The following is a 16941-nucleotide window of genomic DNA, read 5'->3' on the forward strand; positions in this document are numbered from 1 at the left end:
AGGACTAGTGAAATACCTTTATTTCTGTAACCCTTTAATTTGAGCAATATTTCTAAAAGTAAGTTTTACCTATTTCAACAACAATTAATAAAAATGTTACAGTACAGAGAAGAAACCAAAAAAAGTTCTGAGAAAAGCTGGTATGAAGTTATCCTACATCCAATGCAGCCATGCTCTTTTAATCCAACTTTAAAATTTAGGCCAGTAGCCTTCAATAATAAGATCTATAGAAAAGTTAGGTAACCATAAGGAAAACATATACTCAGGTTTTTGCTTTGGAGGGTTAACTATGGGTGACTGAGTCCCCAGATACAGAATATAACTGCCAGAGTCTGCCTATCCTGCACTGATATATACTACGCCTCCTCTAAATTCCTAGAGTGCTGACCAAAACCACAGTTAACTCAGTTACACTCTCACCAGAACTACAGCAATAAACAAGGTAAAAAATGTACAATGTGAATAAGAGAAACATGCAGAGCAAGATGGAGAACATGAAAACATGAAGAACATGAGAGTATCTGAGGAAACTGTGTGTCAAGAGGTGTCTATATGAAACCTGCAGACAAGATGGGGAATATGTGGCTTTGCTGGATGGGCAGAATTTACTTTGTATGGCAGTATAAAGGCAGAGAGGAATTTGAGAAAATCTGCTCTGATTTTCAGAGGCCAATATGTTTTTCTTCCCCCAACCTTAGAAAAGAGGTTTCTTGTTTCCCAGTAGACATTTTCCCTCCCTTCCCTTCCTCTCTGAAAATGTTCCCCCATTTTCAGACATACATGCTGTGTTGCTGTTTACATCACAGGATCTAGCTATCAGCGAAAATCTTCGGATGACACTCGCTCCTTTAAACTCCAGGAACACGTAATAGGTAATCCTGCACACCAGAAGCTTTGCAGACCATGCATGCCATTAGGTTTCAAACTTACAGTGTATTTTCTTACGTACCACAACATGTAAGATCACTGACATTATCATCACAAATTGCTTCATCTCCTTTCTAAACTGCAATGTCTTTGAAGCAGGAAGTTACATTTTGTAATAGCTTAGTAAAATAATGTCAACCAAATCCCCCCCTCAATAAAAAAAAAGCCCACTTCTAAACAAAAATTGATTAAATCATATTTAACTTTATTTGTTGAAGAATCTGATACAGTAATTTCTTATTAGTTCTCCTTTGAAATGAAGTGTCCAAAAGCAGAAGATAGACAGAGAAGGAACTGCTGTTTGAATAGGCATCATGCAAATTTTCCCAGAATGTAGAAATAAGTAGTCTGTACAATTACAAAAAGGTCTGTGAGAAACACCACAGGTGTACTAAGTTGGATTCCCAAAATTCAGTGCACTGGGCAGTGGAAAGAAGAAAGTTGAGGTGGGCTGCAATTTCTTCACTGAAATAAAAAAAGTTTTCTTGACGCTTCTAGAGCAAACTCTGAATGCCTGGTCAAACTCCAACATGACAGAAATAATTATGCACTGGCAAACAAATGTTCATATCAGCAATTGAAGAGAAAATTACGGCAATCTAGAAAAAAAGAAAAGTTTATGAAGACATTCTGGACAAATAATTAGCTCTGGGAGTGAGTATAGAGATTAGAGCAGGTCTTGGGACTCGGGACACCTCTGTTGCAAGCTAACACTCACTTGCTTTGTGAATATGGCCAGTGATTTTATTTCTTTATTCCTCACCTTCTCTGGTCTCTACGTAGATGTCTCTATTGCAGAGGAGAGCTAAAAAGCTGAAGGGGCTAAGTACATATATTACATTGAATGGTAATACATTACTAAAAATTTCTGTTTTCAAGGTCACTTCAAAGACATAATAAAGGAAACTGCCTGCAGAGGGGGATTATTAAAGGACTGGATAGCTACCTACTGGAATATATCTATATAGCACTTACATTGCTCCTACTATTTGATTAGCATCTATTCCTGGACTAGTGTTGTAGACACCCAAGTCATCTTTGTGAGTGATGTGCAACTTCCAAGGGAAAAAGTGCTTCTCAGAGGGACTTCTCCTGCTCTGAGATACCATGAGTTCAACATCTTCATCGGAGAGCAACCGGATCAGATCACCGTCAGGGTCCCGATAATTCAAAGCAATCTCATCTTGGCCAAACTCCCGCCTGGTAGAAAAGGAATGGGTTGATCCTCAGAAATCAAGGAACACCTTGGAGGTGCTACATGAAGAACAATATACTGACAATCTAATTAACTCTGCTAAAAGCCACAAAAAGCCTTACATGTGTTGACATTCTTGATACAGGTAGTACTGGAAATTATAGAGTCACATTCATGCTGTGCTGCGTTTAAGCTAAGAAACCTATCGGAACCAAAAACCATTTCCAGTAACACCACACAAATAGTGCAATTATTCTGTATGTTTGATAAAATTCCCATACAAAAAAAAGTTGACTGTAGTTACTACCCACTTTTGCCTACTTATAGTTGCTTTTTTTCTGAGGAGTGCAAGAGTATTAGCACAGGTGTTCTATTACTGATATTTGATGTTCTAAAGTGTTGATATTCAACACTAGATCAAGCTAGCGTAACACTAGTTTAGCGCATGTTAGAAGGTGGAGTTCTGCATCCTGAAGAAGCGTACTAGACAAAAGATGTTTTCAAGAGGGCATGGCTCTGATCTCAGAAGAAAAAAATGGAAACTTCTACCCAGCATAATTGAATCAGAAGTTTGGGTCATTCCATACTTATTGACAATCCCAAGGAAGACCGTTGTCTGCATAGATGGTCCTGGGCCAAGTCAAAATACAACTCCTTCAAGACACTTGAAAAGTATTTCACACTCAAAACATGGCGATGACCAAATAGAATGTGGAAAATCTATTATTAAATATATAACTAACTGCTTGCATTGTACCTCATCAATTCCATGAGCTCTTTGAATGATGGAATGCTGCTCAGATTCTCTTCCACTGAGATATCCCTGTAATCAGAACAAATCTAATTATTATGTCATGAAAAGAGAATTATTGGCATTTCTTCAGCAATAATCTGGAACACTATTTTCTTACTACCTGATAGTGCTCACAGTCTCATTGTGGTAATAACAGCGGACTTTATTGACTGTGTCTTCCTGCTGTGGTAAATCTTTTATGATCTTCACAAAAGCACATGGGAAAATCCCAGTGGCATCATTAGCAGTTCCCTGGAATGATAGGAAATATTGGAATTAAGAAAACCACACCATTTGGGCCACATGCATAAGTTCTGGAATTCAATTAATTTCCAAAGAAACAACAATAAGAATTTTTCTACAATAATACAGAGAAGAAAGGCTATGGAAGTGACCTGATGGCATCCCTACAGAAAGATTATACAATTGCATAGTCAAATACCAGACAGGAGAGTGAAACAGTGTGTAAAAAATGAAAGTCAGATGGTTAGCAAGGAAGGCTGTGGTGTTTGAGCAAGCAGAGATATCATATCAGCAAACACACAGTATGTTCTCCTCATCCTCTTTCAGAACACTGCTGCATTACCCAAGTTCTCTCTAATCAGGATGACGTGTGTTGTGGTATGAAGCATGAAGCATAGAGCAACTCACCCTGAGGCAAGAAACCAATTAATCGCTGAAATGGAGTTTCCATCTCCTTTCTATGGCCTTTCTGTGTTCTAATCACTTCCAAAGAATTTAAGAACATTCCAGCAGAAGAAAATGCAAATGAAAACTGAAGTCTGGAGGGCAGAAAATTTGTAAGCTAAAAACCATCAAGGAATGAAGCAATTACAGATTTGGAATCAAGGATTTATTCTTGACAGTAAGACCTGATTATGGTAGAGTTTCTCCTTGAAAGGAGGAGACAGGTCACAAGGATTAGGAGAACCCTTTCTACTCATGTATGTCAAGGTATGCTAATAATTCAGTATTGCTCTTGCAGTCTTACCTCCAACCAGTCTTTGTTTACTCTGCTGAGTAGGTAGATCAAGTCTCCCTTTTTGAAGCTGAGTTCCAATTTATTGGTTCCAGGAAAATCAAACAGTGCCTGTGGAAAGTAATAACACTGAAATTATTAATTCACATAATTACAAAAGCAAATATTTCTTTCTGTTCTGTTCTTGAGGCAGAAGCAGAAAGCAGCAAGATAGTGTGCACTTTGTCATCACAGACCTATTTCTGGGATAAGGTCACATATATTTGACTGCAGTCTGCAGTTCTCACAATTTCTTCTGCTACTCAGCGCACACAGAAATGCTTTGAAGAAGTAGTGAAAGCACCAGGATAAACATGGCCCTGAGAGAACTGCATGCTAGGATTCTTAAAGTGGTAGAACATTGAGCACCAGAGAAATAAATATGCATAAGCTGAAAACACTTAAGAGCAAATAAGACAACAGAGCTGAAGGCAACTGACAGCTTGAAATCCCGAGAAATGAAGAGATATATTATTTCTGGTTGCAGCTTTTACAGCTTTTAGGTTTGCTGCAAAAAAATCATAAAAAGCCTTACAAAATTTCAGAAATGTTGTGTCCTAATTTAAGGGTACCTAACTGTTGCTCCTACATGTAGCTTTCAGGTCTGTGTGCTGAACTGAGAGATTTGGGAAGCCTGGGAAAATTGGTATGTAGTTAAAATGGAACTTTGATGCCCTTTTCAGGAGAAAAACAAAAATAAGGAAGTAGTACATGTTACCACCCCAACAAACTGTTCTTGGATAACTAATGTGGCTGAGTTATGAAAAATGCACATCTACCCCATTGTCCTTAGAGAATATGGTAGCCATTTAAACACTCTTAGAGGAGCAAAAATGAAAATATGCTCTTTGTTCTGTGTTGAGATAGTTCTTTTTGTCTTGTTAATGCCAAAGTTCTCCCAACAATAAAAAATAAAAGACAATGGCTACTGTTGTGCTAGTAGTTCATATGTCTATCTAATAGCTCTTTCAAAAGTTTTTTTCACCTCTTGAAAAGTTTTGGTAGGCATAATTGATATTAATAAATTCATAGATAAAATCCAAGAGGTATGACTGTTCCAAGGCCTGTCATTGTCAGTGTGAAAAACAAAACCAACAAACCTCAAAGCATTTAATGGCTTTTTTAATCTTGCATAGCAAAGTCACATGTTCCAGGAAGCAAGATCACGCTCAGACAACTGCTGGTTACAAAGCAGATCCATGCACTTAATACCGAGACAATACACCACAAAAGACAAGGGTATAGGCACTTTTCAGTGGAACACTTGTGTTACAGAAAATACCGAGATGCCTCACCTGCAAAGCTCTTAAACATATGCTGAAGTTAATGAAGCTGAAGCTTGTGCCTGTTCTAAATTTAATTTATGGTTATCACTATGCAAATATGCTCCATTTGGCAGCAAGCTGTACATGTCTCAGTTTTGAGTCTCCTGTCATTCTGACTTCACAACAGACCTTCTTACTACTCAAGTGACGAGGTACAAAACACTTCTTTCCATCCTTTGTTTCATTCCCTGTTGTTAAAATCAATTGTTTTTTTCTCTGTTGATTTCACTTTCTTCCCCCAAGTTCTAATTAGAAAAGGCAACTTGATGGATGAGGTACCAAAGTAAAACAGAGTTTAATCTCCTATCCTGCGACAGGCTGTGCAGAGTACTCACCTCAGCCCGCGGAGCTGCTGTGCGGTCAAGAACAGGCACTTGATGTGAAATGCTTTTACTGCAAAGAAAAGAGATGACAGGGAGATAAACATGCCTTTCTAGTCATAAAAAATGCTACATGATCAGTAGTACAGTGTCTGCATTTTCACTGTTTAAGAGGTAGGCAAGCCATAGACCACTGGAGAAACCGCATGAGAATGAATCTGTGTGCAGCACTGAAGTAAAAAAATATGGATGCAACAACACTGCCCTAGTTCCCTCAGTTTCAGTTCAGGGTAGCAGCAATCTGATGGTGTCTGCTGTTGAGAACAGATGGAATTTTCAATACAGTCAGTATCCTGGACTTCTCTTCCACAGCACTGCTCAGCCCCCCTACTCTGCCTTCCAGGCATCTCTGTTTCTAGCATTTACGGCATTTAGTTCAAACTCTGTCATCATACACACATGCAATTTCTGCAGTGTCTGAGGTAAGTGAAAAGGAAGTGGGTCCATCTTTGCTATGCTGAAAGGAGAATTAATTTGTCTGAAGGGTAATGAAGTATGGCATCTACTTAACAGTTCTCCAAAGGGGTGTCAATGCTGCTATGTAGGACAGGCCCCCGTGTAGACAAAGGACAGGAACAAATGAAGTGTTCAGTTTCATTTAGTGTCTGAACCAGATCTCACTGAATTCATTGCCAAACTCACATTGACTTCAGTGGTGCAAGCCTATGTCCGTAAGCTTGGCCTGTATATTCTGCACATTATAACAGAGATTACAATTAAAGAAATACAGGCAGATAGAACTGGACAGTATTTTTAAAAAGCAAGATATACTCTCCTTTTGGAATTTTCCTTTAATGCAAGTACCACATCCACTTTAAAAACATGAGATTACTGAAAAGAAGAAATACTCTGTGTTCACTCCACCACAAAGATCCTCATATTGGGAATTCATGGATTCACATGGGAAACACAGTGGTGACCCTCATCTCTCTCTCTCTCTCTCTCTCTCCCCCCAAAACTAGACGTCATCTTTTACATCAAGAAGTGCTGAAAAAACATGTCAATCACTTACACTCGGCGTGTCCGTGGGCGAAGCCGTCTCAGTCTATGAGGCACCTGTTCACTATCGAAGGTTGAGTGGTAGAAGAACAGCCGTACATCTTCATCCATCAACACCCAAGCAGGGAGGCAGAGTAGGTTCTGTGCCAAGAGCAAGGAGGAAGCAGAGTGTAGCAGTGGGAGAGATCAATTCTCTATTTATTTACATGCAACAAATATGCCTCTCTGACCTACAGGATCATGAAGGATATTCACTACTGCCAGAAATCTCCCTCCTCTCCCTTCTCACTCAGCAGGATGCAGCTGAACAGCTGACAGTTCCTCTCCTTTACTCCTGGAGTTGGCCAATGTATTGCTTCACTATTTTTGTACCTGATTTACTGCAGGAGTAAATTGCTTTTTCTGTTTCCCTTCAGAATATGAATGACTGTGGAAAGAAGGCAATCTTAAGTCATGGAAGCCTTGGCCAGTGTTTCAGGCTTTCAGTGATTTAAAGTCAGGTCTTCAGTTAACCTGCACACAAAGAATTTCTCTTCTTGTTGTTTATTGGCTGCACCCTCACTGTAGAGCAGGTATATCCAGAAGCCCACCTGTCCTGATTCTAGCTGTGATGGAGCCACTTTACTTCTTAGCAGCTGGTACAGTGGTGTGTGTTGGATCTAGCATGACAATGATGTTGGTAGCACACTGACGTTTTAGTTGCTTCTAACTAATGGCTTACTAAACCAAGGACTTTTCGGTTTCCATGTTCTGCCAGTGAAGAGCTGCACAAGAAGCCAGAAGGGACCATGGCCAGGACAGCTGATCCAAACTGGCCAAAGGGATATTCCATGCCATAGAATGCCCAGTATATAATCTGCAGGGAGTTGGCTTGGAGCCACCAATCACTGTTCACTGGACAGGCTGGGTATCAGTCAGCAGGTGCTGAGCAATTATACTGTGTATCACTTGTTTGGTTTTTTTCTTTAGTTTTATTTCTCTCTGTCTTTTTTGCTATCTCCCTTTTAATTACACTTGTTAGTATTATATTTGACTTTATTTCAATTATTAAACTTTTCTTATCTCAACCCACAGGTTTTACCCTTTTCTGATTGCCCTCCCTATTCCATTGCAGGAGTGAGCAAGTGGCTGGGTGGTACTCTGGGGGACAAGGCTAAAACATAACACAGCATTTCATGCAGCACCTGGAGATTCACCATTTCCTCATACATCTTGGATTTGGGGGGGGGGGGCGTTTTGGTGGTGTTTTTTTTTTTTGTTTTGGTTTGGTGGTTTTTTTGGTAAGGATATCTATCTGTATTTGAAGGGAGGGAGTGAGCCTGTGTGAACTCCAGTAGATCCTAGAGTCTGAACAATCTGGGGAAGAGGACTGCAGGTTGTACCACAGTGTGGGCACTGTGTATTCAGTAAAATCAATACACAGAGAAGCAGATACCTAGGACTGTAACAGTACTGTCCCTCTTAGATGATTTCAAGGGGTAAATATCTGCAGTGCTCAGTGCATTCTCCACCTTAAAATTAAGTTTTACCTTCATGTAGACATTTAGGATAGGAATCCTGTTCTCAGCAATTTCCTTTTTGGCACCAACAAAAACTTTTCCTGGAAAATATAAAACCTGTGACAGTTATTGAAGAAAAAAACAACAGAGGTTGACAGAGAAATGAAGCAATCGGGAGAAAGTAGGATCTCCAAGAAACTACGTATTTTCTAAAGCATTTTATGTTTCTAAATTAACTTTACCAAAGTGAAGGTACTGCCAATGGAGCTTGACTTCTCCGACATCTACAGCTGGGAACTAGTTCCTTGTCACAACTACTTCTCTCAGCAGGGAAGTCTGGGGCTGAGAAAGCTGCTAATCATGGAAAGATTTGGTACTGACAGCTTACCTGGCAATACAGGGAGTGTGCAGGTGAATGGGCTATTATCACTCTCTGGCCCATATCTCTCCTCTAATTTGGTGTGCAGGGCATAGAACTCACGATAGCGCCGGAAAATCAGGTATCTGCCACCACCTTTAAGCTTTACTTCAATGACAAACATCTGAAACAGAGAAGAGGAATTCAGGCTGATGTTCATACTCATAAATACTTACCAAATGAAAACAAGCCAAACAATAGGATTGTAAGATCAGTGCTCTATTAGTAGGAGTATTCTCTTAGAGGCAGAGTGGAAAGCAAGCCTTCAGTTAAGCATCTGCAGACTCAAGAACTAGAAAATAACAAAGTTAGCACCAGTGTGGCATATGTGCGGGTCCAGATTTCCCATGGTGCATGTCCCTGTGGCTGCTTTATGTTGTATAACCTTAAAAGGAAACATGAAATGACTAGATTATACTTTATGCTTACGCACTTTCCCCCAGTGACAAACAAAACACATTAGGGAGGTAAATACAAATATTTTACAGTGAGATGCTTTGGATGTCTAAGTCTACAGGCAGACATCTAAATGAATTGATTTTCAAAGCTGAAAGCATTCATACTTCTTTTTGACTTTTAAGGTACACAGTTTCAGAAATTATGGCCTGACTGCCTCCAACCAGTATTTTATTTCTTATCTCTTGACAAAATTGCTTTGCTCCAAAGAAACCCACAATTTCCATACACTGACCTCTGAGTCACATTGCAGCCAGATCCTTCAGAAAACATAAAGACAGAGCAATCGAACATCACCACATTCCAGAGTAAAACCTGCATACTGCAGTGGGAAGATTTTGTGAGCAATGACTCCAACAATACCTTCAGAAAATCTTAGTGCTTTTCCCTACTACTCCCTTCTTGTGTGCTTTTTCATATTTTATTAATATGTTATCTTCTATGGAGATGGGAGCATCCTAACTTGCCAGTACTATGGAATAATGAAGACAAGACTCTGCCCTTCTACCCTCCTTGAACTCCTTTACCACTCTTTTCAGCAAAGGTACAGCACTCCAACAGGAAATAAATTAGAGATTAGGTAAGAATTTAAAAAACAAGTGATGTTAGAGGATATCTCTGTCACATTTCACTCAGAAAATAAATTTTTAGACTAAATCTATGATAGGCTATCCTCCGTTCTAGAAAAAACAAACACCGAGAAGTTTTCCACATGGAACTATTCATGCCAAAAAGCAATTACACCAGATTAACTGCATTTTGTTTCCCACAACCACGCAGGTCACAGATGAAAGCATACAGAGATAGAACGAATCTCCCTTCTTACATAGTAGTTAGTAAAGCCCTTCTTCTCCTCAATATCTGCAATGTTAGCTGAAACAGGTACATCATCTGGGAGTTGGTCAAAATCACTGTGAAGCAAGAACAAAAGATTGAGGTTATTCATACTGATATTAGCCTTCGAGGTCTCTGTGCCTTACAGAACAAAAGCAATATCACATTATCTAGTGTCTAGTGTTAGAAACTTGTGGTGTCTTTCTCTTCCTCTGGAGGTCTGATCTCAAGATTTCAGGTTTCTGTAAGTTCAGCAAAGTCAGTGACCACTGTGAAGATTCAACTTGCCTGACAACCACCCATATCATTCCTAGGCTTTTTAGAGGAGCAGAACTACAAAATAAACACTTGAGCTGCTAAGCTTTTCCTGTGATATGTGATCAGCTGTGGATGCATTCTTAATCCTTTCTACAGCATTTAGAAGACTTACAATAATAACTCTGCAGCAGTCTATCTTATTCTAAGGAGATCATTATATATCATGATTTATGCTGTTATTATTATTGCATTACTGTAGGGAATAGGAAACAGTTCTGAGAAAAGAGCTTGTTGTGCTAGGTGCTGTAGAAACTGACAGCACAAAGCTAATTCCTAAAAACCTTACACTCTGTGTGCAAGATGCATACAACGTACCTTGTACATATAAGATTAGAAACAACAGGATAAGACAAACAGAAAAAGAGCAAAGAAAGAAAAACATAGCATTATTCTATATCATAACTAGTGGTGCCTGCACCAGCTGTCAAAATGTCACATTTTCTTGTAAACTTCACAATAAAGCAAACTCTTAAAGAGGCTTAAAAAAAGAAGGAGTAGGCTAGCAAATATTTACAGGGAGACCTCCCAGTCACAGCAGATAAGATTCATCACAGAATCAAAAAATATTCTGAGTTGGAAGGGACCCACAAGGATCACTGAGTTCAGCTCTTAAGTGAACAGCCCATATGGGGATTGAACCGTGACCTTGGCATTAACCTTCACAGCACATAACCTGAAGCAAGAACTAAGTTATTTGTTTGAAAATGTCAAAAATGTGTGAAGGAACACATAATAGTAGGTAGGGTTAGAATAAGCTTTGCAGATCTTAGAAGGTATTGGATTTGAAGCAAAGGAGAAGGAAGGATCCCTGCAGGAACACCTCAAGAGCAGTCATATGACTGTATACAAAGCCATGGTTATTGTCTATAATGCCCACACAACATAACAGCACGGATTGGCAGGTGCTTTTTCCTCTGTGACCTTCTCCCTGGTACAACAGCTTTGACAAGCAGAAGACAAATTCACCTTGGCTTCAGTCTTATAACTCAGTGTTGTTAGAGAGGTATTTATATTAACACCTAAGTAAAAAGCATCAAGAATGAGGAAAAAAGGGTAACAAATGAGGTAGAGAGAAACTTTTAAAAGAATCATCTAAGAAATGCCAAGCTGGCATAATGTTAAATATTCTAATAATACAAAAAAAAGGTGGCATTCTCTCAGTTCATCCTGCTAGGAGAATATCCCAAGCAGGGGTTTCCACAGGGTGTAGCCCATTTGAAAGGATGAAGTAATGATGCAAGGTCTTCAATAGTTTGCTGTTCGAGGAGAGCGCCATGAATCAGCACCACCCACAACACAGTAAATACTATCCCTTACTGTGAAGAGGGATGTGGTTATGGAGATCAAGAGATAAAATTAGTCATATCACAAACCCCAGTAAAAGGGAAACTGTTTGCAGCTATAAAGAGGACAATTACCCATTATGGCCTAGGTGCTGAATATTCCCCACAAAAAGAAGAAAGTCCACTCCAGCCTAGGAAATGGATTGCTCCACACTGAGCTGCCTAATAGTGTGGAAGCTAGGATAACAAGAAGCCTTTTAGAGTCGCCAAAGATGCTTGCATCCAAATTAAACAAACAGATCACAGCAGTTACATGAGGCTTGTGGGGGAGCGGGAGGAGAGGGAGACACGCTACCTCTTTTCTCGCAGCTGTCGGGGAAGAGACATAGTTTTCAGCTTCTTCAATCCAGATGACTAAGCTCTACTCCTCTGCTTCTTGGGCAGTCTCTGGTTGAATAGGATGAACAAAGTCAAATTCTCCCTGTGTGAAACAAGACTGCTTTGCAAGGCCTCAGAGATCTTTTCTTAATGTTTCAGTGTCAGACGATTTCTCCCGTACCTCCCCACCCCCACGAGATTGAGGAAGTAACAGAAAAAAAACAGTCATAAAGAAAGACTGTTCTGTAATGTCTGTCATGTATCAAAACTGCCACAGTTGAGAAACCAAAAGCCCAACAAACAGCAGAAACTATGAGCCATATATTCCGTTGTCCTACCCACCAGAACATTTGCCTCTGTTGAAAGCCAGTATGAGTGGGCTCAACAAATTCTATTTTGTCAGTAAAAAAGTTCTCATATACGCCTCTACACTAACATTTGTAAACTAGGATGAATACTTCTGATCCCTTCCTGAGGCTCTCTGATTCCTGAGAATCCTCCTTTTCATGGATCAAGAGCCAGGAGGTGGAGCTAAAGAATAAATTTTCGAATGGGAGCAGAAATTATTATCAGAAAATTCAACCTTGTCAAACATATGGGTACCAGGGTATCAGGCACAGGAGATGAGTGTAGGATGTGTAGGATGGATCAGTGTAAGGGAGACATGAGTCCTCGAAAGACAGAGATCTTTTCAGCTTCATGCACTAAAAACATTCCATATTTCCCACATACAAGATAATGGCTCACACTTCCTTGTATTCAAATGGTGGTGATAGAGCATTTGTATAAAATCAGCTGACAATTTTTCAAGAAGAAAATAAAAGGAAGAAAGTGACAAGGAAGCCATCATTTGCTAACACTGTGGATAAGTTGCAACACAGCTTATCTGCCTTAGTCAAAAGCTGTCATGGGTATCTGCCTCTCCATTTCAGACTCTTCCATTTTCATGCTCAATACATATTTGCTTCCGTCTCCTCCTTCCGCTGTCAAGCACAAAAATTCCCATCTGAATGGACAAAAAATCAACTGGCATCCTTCAAAATAAAATTCTATTTACAACTGTAATTATCAGCCTTGAGAGTAACTGCATTTCACTGCATTTTAATGAAGTAAATTCTTCACCCATCTCTTTTCTGTGGATAACTGAAGGCACCATTATAGAATTGGAGAGGGGATATAGTGTCTATTGATCAGAAGGGACTAGGAGAACCTATAAAATTCTGAACTGTATTTTCTGAGTGCTACTCTGAGCTTCCAACATAGACTTAGCAGACTTGTTTTAAGGGATGATGTTGGATCTAAGTATTTCCACAGAACTTCACACTCTGGTATATACTCCACTTTCTTGATTAGACCCGTTAAATGTGCAATCCTCGTGTAACCCTAAGTCAGGTTCATTTTACTCTTCCCTTTACTTTGATTGAGAGAGACAATAACCAAGTTTTATAACTGCAGTCCTCTTGATTTCTCCTGACATTCAGAAGGAAATAGGAAGAGATCACCTTGACTAGAATTCTTAATCACAAAATCAATGTATACGAACTCATTAAAATTGAGGGGAGCCCTCCTGACGCACACGAAAAGATTGTGGAAAGCACAAGACCTGTGCAAACTTTAACAGAAGCAAAAGAGAAAGGTGCTTCTAAGGTACCTTTATATTTGATGAATATCATGGTTTTGATAAGAAAATCAAAAAATGGTTATTCTAATGTTTTCAAATCTCTTGGAAGATAATATAGATACAATTCACAAACATCTTTTAATAGACAGAGGATATGACATAATACAAAAATACTTGCTCATTCTTTACCTGGAGATGTGGCTTTTCAAGAACAAATCGACAGACAACCTCATAGACAAATTGTCTATGCAACTGCTTTGCTGTAAGCTGAGAAAAACAAATCGAGAACAGCTCAATTCCACTACTCTTTACTAGAGGTTACAGCCAGTAATAATGTTAACCCGACAGAATAAAGCACCTAAGTGCAAGAAATAGGAACAAATTAATTAATTAAAGGAGACTACTAAGAAAATCCTCAGATGACTGAATCATGACCATATGCTGACACTATTACGTGCCTCTTCACAGTTCACAACATACTATATTATTTTGGACACATATGCCTGTGAGCTGTGAAATCACGGCCTTCTGTCTAATGCACAGGTTGTTGGAAAATACATGTACAAGGATACATAGCACCTTGGAAACCTGAGACTATCAGCAATAATAGAACAACCAGAGCAAGCATGGAATTTTAATGAAAAATCAGAATGTAGTCTCAAATCACTAAAGATACATGAACCACTAGCAAAAGGTAAATCAAACAAAAACGTAGTCAAAATACTCAGTTAAATCAAATTCTACTAGGGCAGCAGCTACTGTACTGTTTTGTCTGTGCATGCCTGTCCACTCTAGAAAAATGGTTTTTCTCTGGTACAGCTGACATTGGAAAAGTGCTTTGTAGTTATGCTCACCAGCCACAGAATAAATCTGTTAAGTGATAGGATAAAGCAAACAAGAAAAACATTCTTAAAATATGTCTGATCTCATCACAGATTAATCTATAAAGGAAAAAATATTTTAACAATCCAATCACTGCAAGGAAGCTGAACATCAAATAGAAACACATTGGCTTGCAAGATACTTACATTCAGCATCTTGCTTTCAAAGGTTATATGGAATATTTGTTTCTGTAGCATACATACCCTTAAAAAAATTGACGTTGTCCTATCTTTCTGAACTTCTTGGAAAAAAAAAAAAAAAAAAAAAAAAAAACAAAGAGGACATAAGTTGAGCTGATTGGTTTTGTATTGTTCATTAGATAACAACTCAATTCATAATGTCTGAGTATATGGATACTCTCCCGGTCACATATTGTGCTGAGAGGAAAAAAAGCACAGGAGATATAGAGCTTTGGAAGTTTGCTTTGACTTAAATCTGGACACAGTTTCCACTACTGTTTTTTCAGGGTGAAAAGTAACTAGTAGTCATTTACAAAAAAGGACTCTGTTCCCGACCTGCTGATATAAACACAACTGAATAATCCATCTTGAACTAAAGAAATTTAAAGGTCAGCATCTACCACTGTTCCTGGCAGTGAATTTGATGGTGTCATTTCTAGAATAAATTACTACTCAAAATGAAAGGGCTTTACAGAACCAAACATTAAAGAAAGAGCAGCCTTTTTTTAAATGACATTTTTCTCAAAACTTCAAACTAAATCACATACCTGAATCTTGGCTTTTGCACCTCTATTGCTTCAGCAAAGCAAGGAATAAGTATTGCAGGGAAAAAAAAACACTCTGAAAAGTGAAGTTTTTCTTTAGACATTATCAGCTATATTGGAAATATGCATTCAGCAGTACCATTCTGGGATTTGATAGGTCACGATGCAATAGCCAGATCTTGTCAGCTTTTCTTACGTAGAGCAATATCACAAGCGGTATTATGATCTTCCTTACTATGGAAAACAATTCTTCTTTTAAAATAAACCTGCTTCCTTTAAAAATACTTAAAATATATATATAGGATTTCTCCCTGATATAGTAGAATAACTTGGATTGGAAGAGTCAGAAGTAAGTTCTCCTTAATGAGCAATGAGACTTTCTGTTCCTGCATGGCTCAGGTGGATATTGATGCCCAGGACAAGGCAAAGTGAGAAAAATGGAAGCTCAGTAACAGCAACAGAACGTTCATTTATCCAGATAGCCTATCACTTCCAGGATAAGAGAAAAACATGGAAGATATAGGGCAGAGTTTGTCACTGCTATTGTCCATGACAGATGTAGGTTGGAAGTATCCCTACACTCCAGTCAGCTACAACAGTGTCAAAATCTTGTAACTGGCAGCTGCAGACAAAGAAGTAGGAAAGAATTCCTGAGAGAGCTATGTCTACAACCGTTCCTCCAGAAGTTTAAAACCTAGTTTTAGTGCATAGCAGCAGTACACCTTTGTGGCAGGAAAGTCTTTGTGTTTTAAGTCTCCTAATCATCTTGAGAATCAAAAATCTGTCAGAGTTATTGTTGCTCAAGACAAAGAAAATCCTGCTTCATCTATTTCACAAATTCAAAAGACTTGTTAAAATTACTCAAAAAAAAAAAAATCACTGAACTTTCCCAAGTTGCAAAATAGGGTTGGGATTTGCTAAAATTCGTACAGTGCTGTACTCAAACCATCCTACACTGTTCCTAACAGTTTAATTTCCCCAACCATTTGACAAAATCCTGTGACCAAATTCCTTTTACTTAATTTAGAAACTTTAGATGAGGGCCTTTAGTTAAGTGAAGTTTTCTGAACAGTGAACAGAGACAGGTACCACTGGCCAGTAAATCAGACCTCAAGTGGGCCAACTCCACCTATGAAGGTTTTATCTGTCCCCCGGGAATATATATGAATTAGAAAATAGCTATATTCCCAGTTTTGTCACCTCAGGTTTCTAAAGGTAAGGAATTAAAAATCTGTCCCTTACTGTGGACCTAGTTATTACTGGTACAAAGGTACCTTCCCATTCGGGACTCAGCTATATTTGGATATGCACTTTTACACTGGTATAATTGTCTTTACCCTAGGGGAGTTGTACTACTTAAGCTACACTGATATAGTCAAAGAAGCACAATTTTCTGGTGCAGAAACATCCAGTCCACTCATTATAGAGAGTTTATTTTCTAATGGTTCATAAATTGGGACAATATTCCTTAATAAAATCAGGGGACAAGGGGGCTAGAGATTAGGATAGGCAGGTGAGGGACAAATATAGAGGCAATAAATATCAAGGTCCTGTAATTTTGAAAGTTCTGTCAGTATTCCTTAGAGCCTGTCCAGTATAAACTGAGAGCCTGTCTCATTTGCTGCCTCACCTACTGGCGGTCTATTGCTTCAGCCTTTATTTCTTGAAAGATAAACTTGTGGAATGAATCCGCCAATTACTATACCAATAAGAAATTCAATCCCAAATCAGTGGCTGGTCTGTCCATTTCAAGTGTGAAAGGCTGTTTGTGTCTCCCATACCTCAAAAGGCAAAGGCTGCCTCGTTATGTGAAGCCAGGTCTAAATAAGAGACCTCTCAACTGCCACAGCAAGTTCAGCCACTGGCTTGCTATCTGTGATTCCTTCTGCCT

The 16941-nt window shown here is 38.9% G+C and overlaps 1 protein-coding gene across 11 annotated transcripts in view; it reads right to left on the reverse strand.

Annotated features, from left to right (window-relative positions):
* Positions 1-1111: 1111 nt before the first annotated feature.
* NCF4 (neutrophil cytosolic factor 4) overlaps positions 1112-16941 on the reverse strand; it is a 55166-nt gene continuing 39336 nt past the window's right edge. For 9 of the 11 annotated variants that reach the window (XM_027879530.1, XM_027879531.1, XM_027879527.1 and 6 more), the window contains 10 exons: positions 9837-9921; positions 8525-8678; positions 8167-8237; positions 6651-6778; positions 5594-5651; positions 3907-4005; positions 3037-3167; positions 2880-2945; positions 1903-2127; positions 1112-1526 (listed from right to left, as the gene is read on the reverse strand). In XM_027879530.1, the coding sequence (XP_027735331.1) occupies positions 1517-1526; positions 1903-2127; positions 2880-2945; positions 3037-3167; positions 3907-4005; positions 5594-5651; positions 6651-6778; positions 8167-8237; positions 8525-8678 (942 nt within the window). In that variant the 5' untranslated portion in view covers positions 9837-9921 and the 3' untranslated portion in view covers positions 1112-1516. Of the gene's footprint in view, positions 1527-1902; positions 2128-2879; positions 2946-3036; positions 3168-3906; positions 4006-5593; positions 5652-6650; positions 6779-8166; positions 8238-8524; positions 8679-9836; positions 9922-11800; positions 11896-12712; positions 12807-16941 lie in introns of all 11 variants that reach the window. The other 2 variants (XM_027879524.1, XM_027879525.1) reach the window with 2 other exon arrangements.

The sequence above is a fragment of the Empidonax traillii genome, unplaced genomic scaffold (assembly GCF_003031625.1).
Source record: "Empidonax traillii isolate 1590-97213 ecotype Southwest subspecies unplaced genomic scaffold, ASM303162v1 scaffold55:size2822071, whole genome shotgun sequence".
NCBI lineage: Eukaryota > Metazoa > Chordata > Aves > Passeriformes > Tyrannidae > Empidonax > Empidonax traillii.